Raw genomic sequence first — 22,708 nt, forward strand, 5'->3', positions numbered from 1 at the left:
ACTTGTTTAGAAAAGCACAAATAAGCCCCAGGGAGTAAGGAGTGTGTGGTCAGCACTTCTCCCCCTTTCTCAGGATTGGAGGGATTCAGAGGAGCAGAGGCAGGCAGATCTGAAACTTCTTTCCCTCTCGCCAGGGTCTCAACCCTTGCCTGGGCTGTCTCCATGCTTGTCAAGGCAGGGTCTGAGAACACCAGGCAGGGCTGCAGCTGTCCAGGCGGGAGAGAAGGCAGGGGCTGTGACTTCCATTTACTTGAGGATGCAGTAGGCTTCCGAAAATTCCAGAGCAACGTACACACTCCAGGAGGTTTGGAGGCTTTGAAAACCCAACGATTTTTCTTTTCTAAACTGTTCTGGGTTGAGCCTGGCTTCATGAAGAGAAGCTGAGGTGATGGCTCAGGCAGGGGTGGGGGAAAAAAAAAAGCTCTTTTGCGAACGAGCCATTAAAGGGACTTTATTTAAATTCAAGGTAGGCAGAGTATAATTGTCCCAGGGAAGTGCAATCATACTGCCAGGATTAAAACCTCTTCCACATGCCTCTCTCTTTCTTCCCACTCATTTTCCTGCAGAAAGCCTTTATTCCTCTGTCCACGTGTCGGGTAAACATTTAGCTTATTCCGTTTGTGTGTGACAATGCACATCCTGAATAACCCTGTCTGGGGCGCCCGTGCCGACTTTAAATTGTAAACTCCCATAAAGGAAGGATCAGCCCGGTGTAACTTACTCTGTGAGCTCAGCCATTATAGAAGGCTTTTAAGTGCTACACTCGGAAGGACAAGAGGCTCTCAGCATCCCATGAATAGGTGAGAAGCCCATTTGGGGGTTACGTCCAACCTCACCTCTGGAGCCAGGGGGAGAACGCAGATTGGAACCCAGGCTTGGGGCTGGTTCTGCCACTTAACCAGCTACGAGACCTCAGGCGAGGCACTTAACCTCTCTGACCCGCTGTCTCCTCATCTGTGAAATGGTGATATTCATACCAGCCTGCCTGCACAGGCGTATGCAAGGAGGATGTCGTGGCTGGGGGGGGGGGGGGGTGGGAGAGGGGAGAAAAGGGTGCAGGGGAGGGGAGGGTGCATGACAAAGGCACTGCTGCAGCATGTGGTGGGGATTGGGTGCTGTGCTCCTGCCTCTGCTCCATTTCCCAAAGTCCCCACAATGAGGTTCTTCTTTTTCATCAGAAGAAAGAATTTTAAAGGAGTAAAACTTTGACTTGCTAAGAGCGGAGAGATTCAAAGGACTTCATTCAGTCCACGGAACGGTTTCAAAGCCACAGAAAAGTGCTGGGCAAAAGCACCAAGAGAGCCAGGTTTGTCCTGGCTCCGTTTAGTGCAATCAGATTTTCAAAAGGGGCTGTTTTTGGTGTGCATACTGAACGGATATGAGGGAAGAGAATGCTGAGCCACTCAGATTTATTCCAGGTGAGCTGGGCCTGAGTCTGACCCAGAATACTTCATGCATGCCCTCCCCCTGCCCCCCCGGGCAGCTCTGGTAGAGCAATGGGCAATTGTCTTACTTGGGAGAAATACTTTTCCTTCTGAATCTACAGCGATCTCCATGCTCAATGTAGACCATCTGCCAGATGCACAGTAACACAAAGGAGGAAATAGTGAGGCCGGTGAGCTCACCAACAATGATGACTGCTTTGGTGCATTTCCTCCCAGGCTTTTTTTATACCCGTGTTTACTCTGAAGTCATACGCTAGACTATTTTGACTCTTGCTTCCTTCACTGAATTCCTGGATCAAAGCAACTCCCCCCTAGGTGACGTTCTTTATAAACACTGTTGGTGTCTTTCTGGTATTCCACCCATAATTTATTGAACCCATCCTCTCTCATCGCTGATTATTAACCGTGTTTCCAATTTTTTTTTTTCTGTCATAAGCCACCTTTCATGGATGATCCCCCTGCATGTGGAAAGTTTGCTGAAATTTCCAATTATTTCTTTAGGATAAAACTCCAGAACTAGAATAAGAGAATGATCATTTTGCTACTGTGATGTCCAACACGGTAGCTGCTGACACATGTGACTATTTAAAATTAAAAGGAGTAATGCTTATATTGCTATTTATGTTTAAATTACATAAAATTGAAATTTGGCTCCTCTGTTGTGCAGATTGCATTTCGAGGGCTTGGTGGCGACCATGCTGGGCATAGTTCCGTTCCTGCAGAAAGTTCTAGAGGAACATGCCACACACTCGTAGCACAGGCTAGTGCACAGGGAGGAGCGTGGCACTGCTGGCTGGCACTTCCCTCTTCTTCCAACCTGGTGTCATTTTCCCCCGCCGCTACTTCCTTGTCCTTCTTCTCCACTTAGTACTTGAGTCAAAACGCTCAAAAATTCCCATCAGCACCCCTTACCCCATATAGTAGAGAACAAACACCCACTTCTAAAGACTCAGTGAATGTACTTCACGATTATCTTATGCTTATAAACATTTCTTGTAAACTTTGCATTCTACTGCACAACAGGGCCATATCTGCGCAAAAACATAGGAAGATGATTTTTTCCCCTCTGTATTAAGTATAATGTGCTACAGGAGGATGATCCCTATTAATCTTGTGGTTTTAGGCAGTCGAGTGCATAGTGCACTCTCTCTAGCTTGAGAACTCGAGGCTTAAATTCAGCCTGCCAGAACTGTGGGAACTCTCCAGGGGAGTGTCAGTTCTATCTCTTTGGGGGCTTGGTGGGGGGTAGATTCAGAAAGAGCAGATGCTCATGCTTTTTCCCCTTCTTGTTCCGGTTGCTAGGGAGCTCAGACCTCAGTTTAGTGCCCCTTTACTGAAGTCCTCCTCAGTCTGGGAGTGGTAATATAACCTTCCAAATGACATTTTTCTTAAATTTCTGCCCTGATCAAAAGAGGTCTCGACCCTTCTGGAAGTAGGTGAGGAATCCACTTGCAAATAAAAAAAACAAATACAAGGCAACTTCACAGATTCCTAGGTAAGGTGCCGAGACCTGCAAGTTCCTTCAGCAATCAGAGCTTCCTCTTCCTGAGAAGAGAAGACGATACTGTGTACCTGCTCCCACTAATGGGAGAAGGTCTGGGCTGGCACTCAAAGCTGGTGCTGTCTGACCGCAGAGCCCAAGCTGAAAGTGCTTCACAGAGGCTCCTGTGGGATAGCCACCCACCCACAGATGGCCTCGAGCTCCCTGATACTGGCCAAGAGCTGTTCCCTTCCCCAGGCCTGCTCTTCTGGCCGGAGGACAAGGCCCGTCACAGGGGATGCCGTGCACAATGAGAGCCACTTAGGCCAGCAGCCAGGAAGCCCCATTAACTGAGACTCCTGCCCAGCGCGCACAGTGATGACTGATATTCGTGATGATGACCCGAGGCCCTGCAGGCCCTGAATCGCCTTCTGGATCGTCAAAGATTCAATTACACTCCACCGAGTTCCAATGTTAAGTATATTTTATTCTATTCTAATTCCTTGGAAATTGGCCATCCATGGTATCGATGGTAACTCTCCATTAACCTGAATGGTGGGTCTGCCAGAAAGCCCCATCCCTCTGCTCTGGTTGGGTTAGAAGGAGCTACACATGAGTCTGTAGAGAAGGCCATGGCAGGCTGCTGGTGCTTTGAGAATAGGGGAGGGTCAGCTGGTGGGAGAAAATCCAGCCTGGGTGGGGGGTGTCACAAGTGGCCTTGCCATTTGCCCGCTGTGGGATTTTCTCTCTGCTCTGCACTCCATTTTCCTCATCTGTACAATGGGCTGCAAGACTCCCTCAGAGGGAAGAGATAATGTGGTGCATTAAGAGTCTGGTGGAGCTATACGGACTAAACCAGACTGTCAAGATACCTTTCAGATAAGGGGGAAAAAGGTTGAATGATATGTAAAACATAGCACTGTTTTTGTCAAAATGCATGTGACACAATTGCCTATTCTGTCTACAGGTTCACCTATGTTTGAAATGCACAGAGAAAGGCCCTGGAAGGAGAGTTAGCAAATGGTTAACAGGAATGTCTTTGAGAAGGAGGATGGCACTGACCAGGGCCAGCAGTGGGCGAAAGAGCCTCTCAGCCAGGAAAACACTTTCCTATGTCAATTGTGTAAGCAAAAAATTTTTTTAAATGGGAAACCATATGTACGTATAAACCATACATAAATAAACCACATACATACATATACATACATACATATATACACACACACACACACACACACACACAGAGCATACACGTGTGAGAGCAAGCTAGTTGCGTGGTAGGGGTCCAATAACAGATAACTAATTACTATGAGGCTGAACTAGGTAAGTAAAAGCGCTATTTCTGCAGGTCAAAGATGTACCCATGTTGGCATTCTTACAAAGTTGAATCTAATGCCTGCAGGCTAAAGAGCATCTCAATTCACCTGCTGGCCAGAGAGGGCTGGAAGGAGGAAGGGAATGAAAACCCAACCTACCCAAACCAAAAAATCTTGGGCTGGCACATGTGTACCGTTCACTTGCCCCGGTATAGGGTCTGCAGCGAGAGCCCGCTTCTCCAGATGCCACAGCCCCAACACACAGGATGCTACTGAGAGCTCAGGGGGATTTCTCAGCTGGAGGCTGTGTACACTTCAAAGGCTTATGGCAGTCAAGGCCATGGCCATCCTCTGCAGAAATCAGGCTGCACAGCCAGGGTCTGCCCCTTGAATGGGAGGAGACACCTCCACACCTCCCCACCCCCTGACTTCTGGGTCCAGACAGTGGCCACTGGACCTTGCCAGGAATACTGCAAGACATGGACATGCAAGTGAATTCATTTTCTTGTAAGACTTTTATGTTTTGGACGCTTCCTGACACCCCTTTGAGATGACTGCAGGCAACCTGGGGTTTTTCCAAAATTGGAGCTGGGGAATCAATGTTCCAAATTGCATTTTACAAGTGAGCAGAAGTGGAGACAGAGGAGGCAGAAGGAACAGCCTACTGATCCTAGATCCCAGTCCCGGGCCCCACACTGAAATGTAGGAAGAGCTGAAACAAAATGGAATCCTGCACTGCCATTCTGCACTGCCATTCTGGTCACAACAGAGCCACCTCTGCTGTGCTGGTTTGCACAAAATGCTAGCCCACAGCTCTCCAAACACTCTTGGTTTGTGTGTGGTTCCCTTCGGGTCTCAGATCCTTTTTTCATGGTGTTTCCAGGCTAAAAGGAATACCCAGCAGTCTGGTTATAACAAATCATAGTCTAAGCTTACGGTGACAATGTTAACAGTAGTAGCTGGCACCATCTCTGATGGCTGTCACTCTATTTTTCTCAAATATCTAAAATAGTCCCCAGTTCCCCTGTGAGTTCAGGGAGGCACTCCCAAGGGGCCTTAGTGCACGGTTTGGGAACCAGAAACCAGGTTAACTGTTTTACTTTCATTATTTCGTTGAACCTTCCCAATGACCCTGACACATCCGTACTATGGTCCCCATTTTACAGATGCAGATACTGACATTTGCAGTACTTAAGTGACATATCCGAGTCTGACAGCCAGGGATGGGGGATCCAATGAACAACTCCTCACTCTACACAATTCTAGAGCGTGCCACTCCCACAGAACTACAATGCTGATGCTCTAAATCATTAAGCTAACAGTTGGTGTTAGATTTAGGACAAAGCCTCCAGCTGTAACAGCCCCTTCACTGAGCAGCCTTTTGATAGAACTTCTACAATCACCTTAAAGGGCCTCTGCCCACATTGCTTCCCTAGCAAATTCAGACTGGCAGGACATGCTGAAGAACTCCAAAAGCTTCATTTAACCTTGGTAACCAGGCGGCAAAATGATCAGCTCCAAAAGGGTGAATTGCAAAAAACAAACAAAAACTGGCGGTAGGTATTTCAACCACAAGTTGGAGGTTCAGCAGAGAAAAAGATCTAGAAGTCTAAGTGGGCCCAGCAAGGATTGTGGACCTATAAGTGTGCTCTTGTCAGAGCCTACTTAATAGAACAGAGTTTCTCAAAATTAGGTCTGCTGGCTCTCTGATAGATGCGGGCACACACGTGTGTGTGAGGGAAGAGACAGGGGTGTGGGGAGACTTAGCTACTTTGCAGGATAACTTAAAATTTTGGTTTGTGTTGAGACAATCTCTCTTAACTCTTAATATACATACACATGTGTATCAGAACAGTGCTTAAAGAGACTGGGCACCCAGTGGTACAGGCACAATGACTTCCAAAGACCTGGGATGGAGGAGCCGCCAGTACCTATCTCAGGGTGACGGGGGGCCCTGTATTGTGTGGAACGTGTCTTCCTGCATTCTAATTCGCAACAAGAGATGGATCAGCCACAGTGAACAATGAAACCAATGAAAGTAAGTGGTTATCCACTCATTGATAATTTCAGTAATACTATAATGCTAACTGTTATTTTTTAAGTGATCAAGACGGCTTTGCAGAAGCAGTAAGCGACACTGCACTGAGAAGGGTGTTTGATGACGGGCTGGGGTTGAGATAAGCCAGAGGTCTGATTCTGCTGAACTGGCAAATAAAGCCTCCGAGTCCATATTCCCGTTCTGCATACACTTATGCAAACAGGCATTCTCTGCATTAGTATTTGCTGACGTAAAAGCACTGAAACAGATTATAGATCTGAACCCCAGGCTACATCTTTCTAATATCAAAACCCACATTCTGAATTTAGTTCCTGCAAAACAACATCATTCATCACACTAAAATAATGTTGTTAATTTGAATTTTATTGATTTGAAATTTTGTTTGTATTTAATTTGAAAACGTGTCTTGGTTTTATAGTCCTAAGAGAACCGTAAGCATAGGCTGTCACTTTATTCCGAGTGTTACGTTTGTACAGAGTTAAGTAATACAATGATAAAAACATTCCCATCACCACTGTGGGGGAAGGCCAAGAGAGTTTTATTTTTCTTCAAAAGGGCCGTTTAATACATGGCTCAAGAAATGAGATGGTGTTGAGAAATGCTGTCATGGCCTGTGATTTTACAGACTGTTCCTTTAACTAGAAAACCCTTTCAGGGACCATCCCCCACACTTTGGAGTGGCCTCAGGGAGGACCAGACCAGGGAGGTAAGGTAACTTTCTGAAGAGCTCCAAGCTGGGTGGCAGGGCTGGGTAAGAGCCCTGTGCTCTGGGAGCCCTCAGCACCGCACAGAACAGCGCGTCTGGGCCAGAAAAAGGCCAGGTGCCTTAGCAATACCACGGATCTTATCCTCACAGCAAACCACAACTGTCATTAACCTCACCCTTCTCTGGAGCCAGACAACTGGGGCCTGGAGACATCACCAGACTGGCGGCGTGCAAGACCTGGCCTCTGCTGTAAGGGTTTTAACGGTGTAAACCGAGCATCCGCTTCTCCCTAAACCAAGGCAGTCAGTACCTTTCCCGCCTGGAGTTCACGTTTGTTTCTGTAACCCAGAACCTGGCACAGTCTCTGCCTCATTAGAGATGCTCAGCAAATATTTGCTAAACCGGCGAGTTATTTCTTAACTAAAAAGCAGCGTGTCGAGACCTCCCTTTTCTAGGGAAGGCTCCGAGTCACGTGGGCAGGCAGAAGCTGTTCCTGTTCGGAAGCCTCCCAAGATATCCCAGGGCTCCCCCGCTGCCTTTCAGCACCCAGGATGCTGGAGACACGGAGCACAATTATCAGCCGCAACAAAGAGCCCACTGACGGCCGCTCTCCCGACAAGCCCAGACAAAGCGCAGAGACCTTGTAACTGAAAAGGCAGTGAATGGAATCGGGGGGAGAGGGGAGGTGTGAAAGCAAGCCTAGAGCAGGCTGCAGGGAGGGAAGCAGGGCGCACAATGCCACCCTCCCCCCCCTCCAGGGACCTGCGCTTTCTCCCCAGGGTGCCCCGTTCTACCGTCTGGCCCTTTGTCACCTATCCTGGAATCAGGCGAGGCAGGGAGGGAGAGAAAATGTCAGCTGCGACCCAAGACCACATCTATGGAATTGCAAAGGAAGAGAACAGACAAGAGGAAAAGGAAAAAAAAAAAAAACCTTCTCGACTCTGAGTTTATTACCATTTTTTGAAAGAGGAAAATGAAGCAGGCTTCCACACGGGCCCTGGTCTGGGACTGCCTCTAACCAGCCAGTCTGGCAGACGGAAATGTAAATGCTCCAGCGACATGCAATCAAAGCCACGTTCTCAGGTGAACCCCTGGAGCCGCTTACCTACCACGGAGGCTGTTCCCACGTCCGTGGCAGACATCGCTAATCAACTGCAGTGCCGTTTCCTGCAGAGCCCAGACAGCTTTGCCATCCTCTAGAACAGGACTCCAGGCAGCCGTGACCAACGGGTTTGTGTCGGCTTGCCAGGAGGAAGCAATCGGCTCTGGCTGGCCTCACCCGACCCCTTAAACTGATTCATTCAACAAACGGAGACTCTGTGAAGTCATACCGCTGCCCAAGGTGACCTCAAGGGTGCAAGACAGAGCCAGGCCAGAATTCAGGTCTCCTGACTCCCTGGCCGGTGTTCTGCTCACTTGGAAAATCACACTGGCTCCTTTCCAAGCTGACAGCTGACTTCTGATGACCACGGCATAAAGGACGACACGAGAAAGGAGAACTCGGGTAACCAGAGGGTCTTATCAGAGCAAGCACTGCTTCGTCCCGGTCTGACAGCAATAACTTTTACAGCCTCTGACCATCCCCTGGTGGGCATACTGGTAGGCAGAGAGCAGGATAATTTAAAAAAAGCAAGGGGTCTGAAACAGATTTTCTGCAGAACAAGCCTCTCAAATGGAGAAAGTTTCACTCAGCGCATATCCCCATCAAATGCCTCAGGGCTGTGCTCCTGAGATCTTAAATGGGGAAGGGCATGCTCTGAGAAATGTGGCTTTGTGCCCAGCCTGCTAGACCCAGTGTCTGAAGGGATAGAGATCTACAAGAACCTAAGAAAGTTATGAGCTGTTTTTTTTTTTTTAAGATTTTTATTTATTTATTAATGAGACACAGAGAGCCAGAGACACAAGCAGAGGGAGAAGCAGGCTCCATGCGGGGAACCTAATGGAGGACTCGATTCCAAGACCCTGGGATCATGACTTGAGCCAAAGGCAGATGCTCAACTACTGAACCACCCAGGTGTCCCTATGAGCTGGTTTCTTAGCTCTCTGAGAAGGGGGCAGCAACACATAATTCTTTTCTCGCACTGCAAACAACGGATACTTAATATTTTTCGATGTTCTTTACAATACCAGGTTCATGTGAGAATCTACAACATAGGAGGAGATTCCAGGAGATCAAATACACATAGGAGGCCAGTCTCTTCATTTCCCTGTGTTCAATTAGCTTTGATTTAAGTGATAAAGTATAAATACTGTTTATATAGCACATAAAAGTTGGGATAATTTCTCTTCTCATTCCTGCTGCCTCCACACCTGGCTATTGTCTGTGTCTGTTGAGTGTTGAATTCCTTCTGACCAAAGGCTCAGTCCACCTGCAGCTGACCCAAAGGACAGAGGATTCTCCTTTCTCTGACCACCCCCTTCCCCAGGTTGCAAATGCTAATAATATTTGGGGTGCAAGTGTCTTGAAGGGAGTGAGCCTGGACTTACTCCATCAGAAATCCCTTTTAGAGCACCTTTAACACTTAGTCTTCACTTGCTTGCCCATGGTGATGGGCAACTCACTACTGCAGGGTGTGGCCAAATTGTTCCTTTATGTATTTGGATATTTGTGTTTTTTTTTAAAGTTTTTATTCTGAGATAATCATAGACTCACAGGCAATTATAAGAAATAATCAAGGAGATCCTATATGCCCTTCAGTCTCCCTCAGTGGTAACATCTCAAAAAAGTACAATATCAACAGCCAGAAAAATCAACATTAATATAATCACCGACCTTATTCAGATTCCACTGGTTTTACATGAATGCATTTGAATATATGTATTTAGTTTTATGCAATTGTACCACCTGTAGACTCATGACCATCAAGACATAGAACATTCACCTCAGGGATCTCCTGTACTTCCTTTCACAGACACAACCACCCTCTCTCTCTCCATATAACTGATCCCCAATCAATGCTCCCCATCTCTCTAATCTTGTCATTTTAAGAATGTTATATGAATAGAATCACACAGTGTCTACCCTTTGGAGATCTGCATTTCCCAGTTGGCATAATGATAATGCTCTAGAGATTTCACCCAGGTTGCTGGGTGTACCGAGAGTTTGTCCCTTTCTATTGCTTCGTAGTAATCTATGGCACAGATGAACCATGGTTCATTTAACCACTTGCCCACTAAAGGATATTTGGGTAGTTTCTAGATTTTGGCTACAAGGAATAAAGCTGCTATTTGCCTCTATCTACAGGTTCCTCCCCTCTCCCTCCCTCCTTCCTTCCTTCTCTAGTAGCTTTAGTGAGACACAATTCACACACCATGCAATCCAACTATTCAGTGTATGATAAGATGGTTGAGTATATTCAGAGTTGTGACTCATCACCACAACTATAGAAAATTTTCATCAGCTTAGATAGAAACCCAAATCCTTTAGCAATCACCTCCCTGACCCCGTTCCCCAAGTAACCATTGATTTACTTTCTTTCACTCTACATTTGTCTACTCTGGACATTTTATATAACTGAGATCACATAATATGTGCACTTTTGGGACTGGCTTCTTTTCTCTAGCATAATGTTTTCAAGGTCCATCCATGGTATGGATGGACCATGGTAGGGGTGCATTCATTCCTCCTGGTGGCAGGATTACACTCCACAGACCACATCAGGTTTATCCACTCATCAGGTGATGGGCACCTGTACAGGTTTTTACATTAACTTCAGTTTCCATTTCTTTGATACCGATGCACAAGAGCAGAACTGCTGGGTCGCACAGTAAGTGTGGGTTTAGTTTGCAAGAAAGTGCCTATTCTCTTCCTGAGTCACTGTACGATTTCGCATTCCCACCAGCAATGTGTGAATGGGTCCAGTTTCTCTGCATCCTCGTCAGCATTCTGTGTTCCTCCTGTTTTTTAGTCTAGCCATGCTGATGGGTGTGTATATTCACTTGTCTTTACTCGGCTGAAGTCTGACTCTGGGTAACATCTGCTGCAATGATCAACAGTCTCCCCTTGGGCTCACCTGTGTATGCTGGCCAGCCTTTGGTCCTCTAACCTGATAGAACCTAGTCCATGCCCCTTGCCTCCAAACCAAATGGGCCCACATTAAGAGCTGGATTCAATGGGCAGCCCTGGTGGCTCAATGGTTTAGTGCCGCCTGCAGCCCAGGGCGTGATACTGGAGACCCAGGATTGAGTCCCACGTCAGGCTCCCTGTATGGAGCCTGCTTCTCCCTCTGCCTGTGTCTCTGCCTCTCTCTCTCTCTCTCTGTCTCTCATTTTTAAATAAATAAAAAATCTTTAAAAAAAAGAAGAGCTGGATTCAAGATGTAGCCTTGCCATCGGGGGGTGGTGGTAGATGGGACACCTGGGATTTGGACCAGGTGATTCTGTTGAGCTGCATCCCATAGCTGGCTACCGTGAATCCTGGAGTTCATTCGTAATGACAGATTTTTTCCCCCAAATAAAAACATGTCCAGCAAGGTCTGCTACATTCTGTGTTTGGGACACTCCCTTCAATGAAGAACGGATTGCTTGGCATGTTTTAGTTACAGCCTTATAACTTATCATCTTTCCAAATGGAGTGCTCTTGAGGGAAGGACTGGCTCCCCAAAGCACATGCCAAATATTTGCAGACTGGCCTTAATAAGCATCATGGACACAGAATCTCAGACATGACAACATGCCTGGGGACAGGCATACTGAAAAAAACTTAATAAATGTGCTGAATGGGTCCAGGAAAGGGTTAAAAAGGCACATCTCTATCCTTGGAATTTGCAATGGGAGAGGCTGCACAGAAGGGGAGTGATGGGGAGTGTGAATCCGACTTTGCAACTTGCTTGGGGTTTTATGGCTGGGCAGCCATCTGCCTTGTGTGCTTCGGCTTCGGCTCCCGAGGCTTGTCGGGGGAGGAATGAGTGAAATCATGAGCACCAGAGCACTTCAGGCCCTGGCAGAACCCTCTGGTAAGGAGCTGTGCAAATGTCTGGGGGTATCGTCAACTGCGCCTCCCTCACACGGCAGAGAATGTGCCGAGAAGGAATGTGGATACAGCAGTGCTGGTGCTGCGGCTGACATCTGTGGGCGAACCAGAGCTGTTCCCGAAAGGAAGGCTCCCAGGCACCCCTAAACACGCATGCACAGATCAAATGAGAAGCATAGCTCTGGCACTACCACTGTGGATGTTGGTGACGTGTGATACATCATGGGCCAGGAAAGGGTGGGCACAGAGAATGGGGCCGGTGCCTCCTCGTGCTGCCCCACCCCTGAACATGGTGCATCATCCAGCTAGTTGCTGAGGACCCCAAACACAGGAGCTGTCCTCCATTCCTGTCTCCATCACAGGAGACTCACTAAAGCCATCAATCTGGAGGAGTCTGCGACTGTGCCCCCAGACTGACCTGACACACACTTCTACCACCCACACCTGGTCCAAACCACAATCGCTTCAGGCCCAGATGGCTGCAAACACCTCCTTGTGGGCCTCCTCACACCCTGCTCTGACCCTCTTCTCTCAAGATCTTTTACGAATGTAAGTCACCTACCACTCTTTCTGCTCAGAACCTCTTGTGGCTGTAGAATAAAACACAAAGGCCTGAAGTGCAAAGGGCCAGGAATAGTCAAGGCAATCTTGGGGAAGAACAAAGACACCAGATATCAAGCTTTTACAAAGCCACAGTAATTAAGACGGTGTATATTGGCACGAGGGTAGACAAATAGACCCAAGGAACAGATTAGAGAGTCCAGCAGCAGACCCTCACATACACAGCCACCTGATTTATGACAAAATCAATACTGCAGAGCAGAGAGGAAAGAATGGCCTTCACAATAAATGATGTTGGGTCAATTGACTATCCATGGGGGGAGGGGAGGAGAGGAGTACCTTGATCTCTACCTCACGCCATATACAAAAATCGATTCCAGATGGACTTCATACCTAAATGTGAAAGGTCAAAGCTTTTATAGGAAAATAGGAGACTATATTCATGAGCTTGGAGGAGACAGGGATTGCTTAACTAGGACACAAAAGGTTCTAACTATGAAGGGAAAAAGCAATAGACATTAAGAGCCCTCTGTTCATTAAAGGACACCATTGAGAGGATGCCATTAACATACCCACAGAATGGGAGAGGGAAGGACTGCAACCATATATCCATCACAGGACAACCAGAACACATAAAATTATATAGGAATTAGAAAAAAAAAAAAAAAGAAAAAATCAAACAACCCAACTTTTAAAAGAATGGGCAGAAGACTTGAACAGGCAGGCCCTCCACAAGGGTCTAAACATGCTCATAAGCATATGAAAAAACACTTGATCTCCTTAGCTACTAGGGAAACACAAATTTAAAAATTAAAACCACAATATGATGATGCCATTATACACCCACCAGAATGGCTAAAAAGAAAGACAGACAATACCAAGTGTCGATGAGGACCAGGGGCAACCAGAACACTCAGACCCATGGGGAGTACAAAATGACACAGTCTCTTTAGAAACCTGACTGTGATATTTACTAAAGCTGAAATATGCACATCCCATGACCCAGCAATTCCACTCATACAGGGACACCCTACAGAAACATAGGCACGCGGTCACCAAAAGACATGCACAAGAGTACTCACAGAAGCATTCTTTATTCGAAATAGTCCAAAATCTAAAAACTACCGAGCGCTCATCAGTAAAACGGATACATGTATTTCAACATGTTCACACAATGGAATACTATACAGCACTGAGATTGAACAAATCACAACAACCTAACAACCCAGAAAAATCTCACAACAAAAAATATTGAGCAGACAGACCAGACACCAAAGAGTATATATGTTATGATGTCATTTATGTAAACAACAAAACTGGCAGTGCAAATACGTGTTTCTGGAAGGCAGGATAATGGTGGGCAGGGAGTGAGTGGGGGACAGTGAAGAGAAGGGGGCACTGGGCAAAGGGCAGGCTGGGAATGTTCTGTTTCTTGAGCTGGCTGCTGGTCACACCTGAATAACAAGTTTAAAAACCATGTAAAGCCCTGATCATGGCCCACAAGACTGTAGCCCTGTCCACTAGTCTCATCTCAGTGCTGTCCCTCTGTTCCTGCTCACCCTGCCCATTCCCCCTGAGGGCCAAGCTCATTCCTACCTCAGGATGTGGCATCTGTCGCCCCTAGGCCTGCAGGCAGCTCACTTCTTCATACCCTTGGGTCCCCACTGGAATGTCTCCTCCTCAGAGAAGCTCTCCCTGACCACCTCTCTAAGACACCTGGCACTGGCCTGTCCCCCAAATTCATGTCCGCCAGAGCTTATGAATGGGATCTTCCTGGAAATGAGGTCTTTTTTTTTTAAAAATATTTTGTTTATTTATTCATAGAGACACACAGAGAGAGGGGCAGAGACACAGGCAGAGGGAGAAGCAGGTTCCATGCAGGAAGCCCGACGTGAGACTCAATCCTGGGTCTCCAGGATCACACCCCAGGCTGCAGGCGGCGCTAACCCGCTACGCCACTGGCCCCAGGCTGCAGGCGGCGCTAATCCGCTACGCCACTGGGGCTACCCAGGAAATGAGGTCTTTGCAGATGTGATCTAGGTAAGATGAGGTCACGCTGGATTTGGGTGGGCCCTAAATTCACTGACCGCTGCTCTTCGGCTCAGCTGAGAATGAACGAACACATTCATACCGTCTTTTAAAAACTCAGCAAAGGGGAAGAGAGGGGTGAATGGGCAGAATACAACGCACTTTCAAGGCAGCAAAAACACTTTATGGGAGACTGTAATGATGGGGGCACATCATTCCACATTTGTCCAAATGCATGGAATATACACCACTGAGAATGGACCCCAAAGCAACTTGCAGACTCGGTGACAGACGTGTCAGTGTAGGTTCACTGAATGTAACCAACATCCCACTCTGATGGAAGATGTGGATAATGGGGAGGCCGTAGGCAGGGGATCTACGGATACCACATACCTTCCTCTCAATTGTGCTATAACCCTCAAACTGCTCTTAAAAAAAAATGGCTCTTAAAACAAACAACAAAGACCTTAGCAAAGCAGGGGGAACAAGGATGTCCCTGATGAGAAAATATGTCGGAGTGGGGAAGTGGCCTGCAGAGGTGAACACAGCAACTCTCTCAGTGGTGCCTCACATCTCACAGTTCAATGGGGGTCAATGGGGCGACAGCTTTACCTATAAGGTCTGCATGTTTTACAAAAAGGGGAAGAAAAAAAATGACGTCTGGGTAATTAATCTGAAAGACAATGCCAAAAACCCCTAGGGCATGCCCCAGCTCCAAAGGAGCCCTACGTTTAACTTAGTCCAGGGATCAGCAAACATACCCCACAAAGGGCCAGACAGTATTTTATGGGCTTGCGGGTCAGCTGGTCTCAGATACAGCTACTCGACTCTGCTGCTATGGTTGGAGAGCAGCCGGCCAACAGGAGAATAAATGAGTAGGGCCGGATGTGGCCTTGGGGTGTAGTGGCCTCCATCTAGGGGCTCCCTGTAGGGATGCGTGTAGGGGGATGACCTATGCAGGTAAGGACGGTCTCCTTATTACATCCCTTCTAGAATGTGGCTGAAGGGTTTTTCTCCCACCTACCCACAAACTCCTTCTCAAATGGTCCTTCTGGGATGGCTCTTGGTAGCTGCCCAAGGCTGCTTTTTGCAGAGCTTCTCCCCTGCAGAACCTGGCCCCATCAGTCCTGGGACCTCCTCAGAGAACAGGTTATAGGGCTCCTAGCATTTGGAAAAGTACTGCTCACAACCAGGAATTAATCAGGCAGTGACCCCATACCTGGGAAAGGGGAACTTGGCTGGCTTGCTATCCTCAGCCCTCCCTCCATGGTCATGGTCACAGTCACGGTCACTGTGAGGAGAGGAAATGAGGAGAGAGGCCAGGGACAACGGACATTGTCCACAAAGAGGGCACAACAGGTGCACTGGGGACAGGAGATGCAAGCTGTGTAATTAAGGTCTCGAGACACCTGTTGGGAGCTCACCCATTCACACCCATAGCAGGTGGTTCACACATCTGAGGAACAAAATAACCAAAAAAAAAAAAAAAAAAAAAAAAGGATCAGATGAAAAAGATGAAAAGCTCTCTCCATCTGTAGCCCACAGCTACTGCCTCAATCTTTCTGCCAGCAGCTCTCACCCAACACCCCTGACCCTTGTGGATAATTCCAAGGAGGTAGGTGGGTCTCCAGAGTGAGCATGACCAGGTGGGGCCACTTCAGAGCTGTGTGGCCCTGGGCAAACTCCCTAACCTCTCTGTGCCTCACACATCCTGCCTTTATCGGGATTCCATAAGCAAAGCTGTGCAGGGTGCTTAGCAAACATTTACCAAGCACCCTCTATGTGCACCAGAGCACGGAGCAGTGACCAAAGTGTGATTATAGTCTGGGGTAGGGGTAAGGGACACTAAACTACCACATGGACAGCACTCCAAGGGTGGCCGTGAGGTGGGCTGGGAGCTTTGAGAGAACAGGACAGGCCAAACCATGCTGGCTGATGGCGAGCTGAAGACATATTTTAAATCGCTACTTCCAGTGTGCACGGACTGTGCTTACTCTGTGTCGGGCCCCATTCCACTGGTTTGCAGGCAGGACTGGCTACATAACTTGCAGGGTCCAGTGTGAGACGAAAACTTGGGGCCTCCTGTACAAACATTAAGAATTTCAGGATAATGACAAGAGAACACTAAACCAAGCATGGGGCTCATGGGGCTACAGGGTCACATACTCACAAAGCCAGCCCTGTTGACAGAGGTTGCCCATGGGATATAGAAGACACGGGGAAGCTGAAGGTCCTTCTGGGAACAGCCCCCATACCTCTGGGCCCCAGGTTCCCCCTCTAGGAGGTGGGCATTGCAGCTCTGGCATGCTGGTCCACTGTCAGGATGTACCAATAGGATGGATGCATGGGATGGGGTCAGCCTACTGCCTGCCACCTCCCAAGTGCTGTGAGCATGAATCATCCCATTCTCAAGGCGTCTGTGCTATCCTGGGACCAGTGCTTGACATCTGGGTGGGAACAAGACCTGTCCATCAAATGCCTTGGCTCTGCACATGTGCTTGTGTGTTAAGGACAGGGGTCCTGAATGTGCAAGCTTCAGGTGGGAGTACAGACTTTGGCCTTATCTGTGGAGCTGTTCTCTGAACCACCCTCTGTCCCAGGGACCTTCAAATCCAGGCTTTCCAATGGAGGTGGGCGAAGCCCCCCCCTCCCCCCACGCATAGGCCCTCCCACACACATACCTACCCCAGAGCAAACCCAGACAGGAAGGGAAGCCAGTACCTTCTTTCTCTGGAACAGCTACTAGCTTAAGACTGTGCACGGTGCAGGATAAGCAGGGGGCCGTTTTCACCCCTGCTCTGGCTGTGGGGTGAGGAGTCTGCTGCCCCTGCATGCACACACACACTTGCATGGTCCAGAGAACCCCCCTTTCATCTTCTGTGTTTCCTTTTTGGGGTTGAGAGGCCTGTGTCCTCCAGAACTGACCCTCTCCAGCCTGGAACCAGCTGGAGGGGGAGAGGATCACAGTGCAGGAGAGACATACTTATAAAAAGGAGGAGAAATACTATGAAAACGTCCCAGGAGACTGTCAAGGATCTGTTCCGCTGTCAGGCTCTGTGAGAGCCAGCCTGCCTGGGGTTCAAAGCCTGGTGCCACCGGTTTTGTGCTGTTTGAGAACCACAGCTAATGTCTGTCAACTACTTACTCCCCACCAGGCCTTGTACTGAATGCTCCACACACAAAATTCCTTGAGGCAGCCACACAGTGTGGGAGCTGGGTGCTGCCCGAGCCAGCGGATGACCCAAGGGCGGCAGTCTGGCCTAGGGAGCTGGCTTCCTCCCTGGAGATGGAGGCAACACTCCTCTGCGGGGCTGTTGTGGGGAACAGACCTATACTGACAATGCAAAGCAGTGCCCGACACAGGTTGGGCTTCAAGACTTTACTTGATGATAAACATTCTTACTGTGTCGTCACTGCAAATTACAGCATATGCGATCAGTAGCCTTACTACTGTTATCTTGTGCCAGGCAGGGGACACTGAGGCCCAGAAAGGAGGTGGCAGAGAGAAGTGCAATCTCCTCATCCACTGTTGTGTCTATTCTTTTTTTTTTTTTAATTTTTATTTATTTATGATAGTCACAGAGAGAAAGAGACACAGAAACACAGGCAGAGGGAGAAGCAGGCTCCATGCACCGGGAGCCCGACGTGGGATTCAATCCCGGGTCTCCGGGATCGCGCCCTGGGCCAAAAGCAGGTGCCAAACCGCTGCGCCACCCAGGGATCCCTATTCTGGTTTTTCTAAAGGGCGAGCTTCAAATCATCCCAGATGGTGATCCTGTAGGGGCATGGATCTGCAGTGCCTCTTGGCCCCCGTCTCAAGATGGGGTTCAAGGGGCTGCAGTATGATGCAAGCAGGCCTGACTGCAAGGCTGGTGACCTCCAGAGAAGGCGCAGGCAAATGCTGCCTTGGCCGGGAAGCTGCTGGCAGCTCATGTGCAGGTCCCCAGGAGGCTGTGGAGGGTAGGTGAACTGCCACCCTGCAGCGGGCACTCTTGAGAACCTGACCGTGCCTTCCCGCAGTCCCACACTCACTCCTGCACACCATAGAAATGTCACTGTCTGACTGCCCTGTTGTTTTGCTCCCTGGTCCCCCACAGACAGTGAAGTCCTCGGGAGAGGGGCCCATCTCTCCTGAAACAGCTGCTTGCCCAACACCTAGCACCGTGGCTGGTATGAACGACACGTTCCCACCTAACATAGTGGGACAGTGGTTCCACTGACATGATCTAGGGCGTAATATCCTTCTAGGCCCAGAGAAGGACAACAGGCTACAGAGAGGAGTGGTTCTGAGCTATGGCTCTGGGGCACACCACTGAACTCCCATTCCTGGCTCAACTGAGGCTCCTGGGCTGGATGCTTCAGTGTGCCCAGGTCTCCAGTATCCTTCTGGGTGCAAAACAGGTAACAGCACTGCTCCTCCTCAACACGGCTACGCAGCTTAAAAGAGAAGACACAGCACAAGAAGACACACAGCTGGGGCCCAGCATACACCGAGCAAATGCTCCATCAGAGCTGGGATTCTGACTACACCTGGCAGGACAAGCCCACAAAACCTGTCTACAAAATGGACCAGATTGGTTCCCCTAAATCCTGAAATCTTCCCCTGGCTCTGACCTTTGCCGGCCACTGGCTTTGTCTGAAATCCCGACCAGCTTAGCCCCCGGAGAAGGCTCACAGCGACCCCTGCTGCCTGCCGCTTGGAACTGCCTCGGGCCCCAGCCTGAGTGCACAACAAAGCAAGGTGAGCCAGCCGCGAGGGCTTTCCGCCCTCTCTCCAAGGGCTGCCAGAAACTACCACCAGAACAATGGCAGGGAGAAGAGAGACCGCGTAATTACGTTCGTTGGATGCTAATTCCCTGTCTTCTCAAAATAAATATAAAACGGAAGATCAAACAAAGCGTTTTTCCCTTTCCAACTTGGTCTTTTGTCTCCCTGGATAAGTGTCATCCTACATACGCTGCAGACACAAGTGAAACTGTCATTTCGGCGGGATACTATTTCCTGATCAGCACGTGCTGTTTGCGGCAATCCTGTTTTGATCTGGCAGTTCTTAAATTGGACTCTTTAAAAAGCAGACTCGTGTTAAAACAAGCAGGCGCATGAGGCTGAGGGTGCATTCTCTCCCGCAACGACCTTGCTGGCGAACTCCTCGGGACTCATCTCCCTGGGTATGGGGAGATGGAAAACATCCCCCAGGTTGTGACCCCATCTCACCAGACTGTTGGTGCTGCCCAGGGGACCCAGTATCACAGCTAAGACCCAGCTACTCAGGAAACCAGCAGGGCTGGCATCCGCATCACTATCCGCTAGCCACGCCTGTGAACGAACTGCACGCCAGTGGACAGTGTATCGGAGGAGAGAGTGACAGCGAGTTCTGAAGCAAATCCCACAAATGGGTCCCCCGGCTTTACACCAAATGAGAGCAAAGAAGTAGATGTCATAAAAGGCACTTCTTTCTGGTCTCCCGAATATAGGATTTATATTTTGCATCCACAGTTGACCAAATGAGTAAGATGCTAACTGATGATTCCAACAGGGACCTAGCTCTCCTGAACCTGTGGACCAGAGTGCTGTAGGTTCTGAGGGCCCCGACGATCTGTTCAGTTGGGGCTAATTCCCTCTGCCCTTGTGCTAGATGGTCTCTCTGCATCATGCCTGGGAAGGGCCTTGGCTTTAAACATCTTCCCGCGATGCCCCAATATAGAATGGCTAACCTAGGGCCTGGTTCTAAGTGGTACCCAACTAATCAGAAATGTCCAACAATGTAATGTAGCAGCATGGGGGCAGCAAAATGGTGGCCCCTGGCCATAGGCAGACACTTTGTCCTATACCATGTTTGCTTTCAGAAAGTAAATTAGTTGCCAACTTATTCTCCTTAAAATCAGGATTGCTAGTTTTTCTTTTGAAACATGGGGAACCTGGTCTGACTAAATCTTCCTTTCTGCAGGGCCTTGCTGCCGGCCTTCCAGCTGGGTCTCCTCCCGGCCTGCTCTCCCAGGTCCCACCACCTGGAATGTGTGACCCTGTGCCAGCATCTGCTGATGGACTGCATTATTTATGCAGGTGATTCATCCTTCTTTCGAAATGGCCTTTCCATGAGAAGCAATGTAGACAGAGGCGCCCAATCTTCTGTTGGTCAGTAGAAGCCCCTGGGGAACTCTGATCAGAACAGCCATGTCGGAGCTCTACCCCTGACTAACAGAATCCACCTCTGTGGGGGTGGGACCTGAGCAAAGGTATGTTTATTAAAGTCCCCAATTGACTCAAAACTACCAAGAAAGTGGAGAACCATTGGCTTAAGCCAGGAGTGACCTGGGAGGAAGAATTTCAGGCAGATCATGGACAGAGCTGAGCTTCGGCCATGTGGGCTCCCACCTCATCCTGTTGTGGGTGGGGATGGAAAAGATCAGCCTCCCTTTCCTTTTGTCTCACCTCGGGAGGAAGAGGCCTGGCTGTTTTGAGACTTTTCTGCACAGTGCTCTGGAAAGCAGTGTGTGAGTTCAAGGGGGATAAATCAAAGGCAGCCAAATAATGACCTCTGAAAGACCACTGGGCCGGCTGCCAGCAGAGCCATCAAGGACCTGAAGCCACCTTCTCCAAGGCTCCAGCACGTTCCCCACCCACACGCCACCCCTTGGACCGAACCAGCGCTTCTCACCTGAAGAGCTCTTGGATCTCCCGTTTGTCAGCCTGGAAGGGGATGTTGCGCACCAGTATCTTCGAAGTTGTCTGCTTTCTGGGTACTTGTTTCTTCCGAGTGGATGTCAGGGCTGGCCTGGAAAGGGTTCAGGTTGTTATTCAGGGTATAGGCAGCTGTTGCCCTATATGGACTCCCTTGCCTGCACCACACTGCCCCCCACTCCCCCGCCCCCCACAAAGAGCAGATGCTCTGGTCTGTGCAGGTGAGGGATTCAAGGAGTTGGTGTGGATGAGGAAGATGTGAAATGTGAGGAAGGTGGTCTCCTTTGGATAACACAGAGCATAACCATCTTCTTCTCAAAACAGCATCTGGTTGGCCCACCTGCCCACCCTTGGGTCTCTCCTGCCTGTCATCTGAGAGACCCAGGGGCCAGCGGGGACTGGAGACAGGAAACCTGATGAGAGTGAGGCCAGTTCCTCACCATATCCAGTCTCCACTGTCCCTTTGTGGATGCAGCAAGACCCCAGATGGTCCAAAGGGCTTATCTGAACATTTCCACTGCTCACTGGAAGAACATTGTCCTGAGGCCCCAGAGCAGTTTCTAGCCATGGAGATGGGCTGAGGTTTAGAGAGGAAACTTATCCTGGGGCTCAGGGCTACCTCTAACACACTCCCACCTTACCTAAGTCCCTACATCAAAGTGGGGCAGGATTGTGAGCAGGGAGCTGAGATAATCAGGGTATGGATGCCAAGTTGGCCACATAGGATCTGAATGATCTTGGGCAAGTTAACTTGGCCTCTCTGGGCCTCTGTTTCCTCAACTGGGGAATGGCCCTAATAATAGTGCTGGTCTTGTCATACTGCTTGAGGACCTGTCAAACACTCTACATGGTGCCCACCATGTGCTAAACGCTCAGTAAATGGCAGCAGTTGTCATAAAGATGATTGTTATGACTTGCTCCCTTCAGGTCTGCTCCACATCACTTCCTCAAAGACCTTCTCTAAGTTTTGCCACTAAAACAGCAACTCATCCCTGCCCGACTTTATTTTCCTTCCTAGAATTCATCACCACCTAACTGCATAATATGTATTTGTTTATATTTCCCTTTACTCTTTGTGCCCTAGGGCTATGCTGTCCAATACGGTAGCCACAAGCCACACATGGCCAGCTAAATCTAAATGAAAACAAAATTCAAAATTCAACTCTTCAACTGCTGGGAGAGCCAGCCTCCAAGATGGTCCCCTGTGATTTCTGCCTCATGGGATTCATGCCCTTGGGGAGTCCCCTCCCATGCTCCATTAGACAGGAGATCTGTGTGACCAATGGACGAGAGATGCCAACAGTGACTTCTGAGATGAGGTCGTAAAAGACACTGTCACCTCCTCCTTGCTCCCCCTTGGATCACTCACTCTGTGGGAAATGGGCTGGAAAAACCCTCATGCAATCCCAGGGAGAGGCACCCATGGTGGGGAACAGAGGCTTCCTACTAATAGCCATGGG

General features: G+C 48.9%; 1 protein-coding gene across 2 annotated transcripts in view; it reads right to left on the reverse strand.

Annotated features, from left to right (window-relative positions):
- RBM19 (RNA binding motif protein 19) overlaps positions 1-22,708 on the reverse strand; it is a 126,877-nt gene that overhangs the window by 60,118 nt on the left and 44,051 nt on the right. For both annotated transcript variants that reach the window (XM_077875760.1, XM_077875759.1), the window contains one exon: positions 21,226-21,342. In XM_077875760.1, the coding sequence (XP_077731886.1) occupies positions 21,226-21,342 (117 nt within the window). The remainder of the gene's footprint in view (positions 1-21,225; positions 21,343-22,708) is intronic.

This window comes from Canis aureus, chromosome 27 (genome assembly GCF_053574225.1).
Source record: "Canis aureus isolate CA01 chromosome 27, VMU_Caureus_v.1.0, whole genome shotgun sequence".
NCBI lineage: Eukaryota > Metazoa > Chordata > Mammalia > Carnivora > Canidae > Canis > Canis aureus.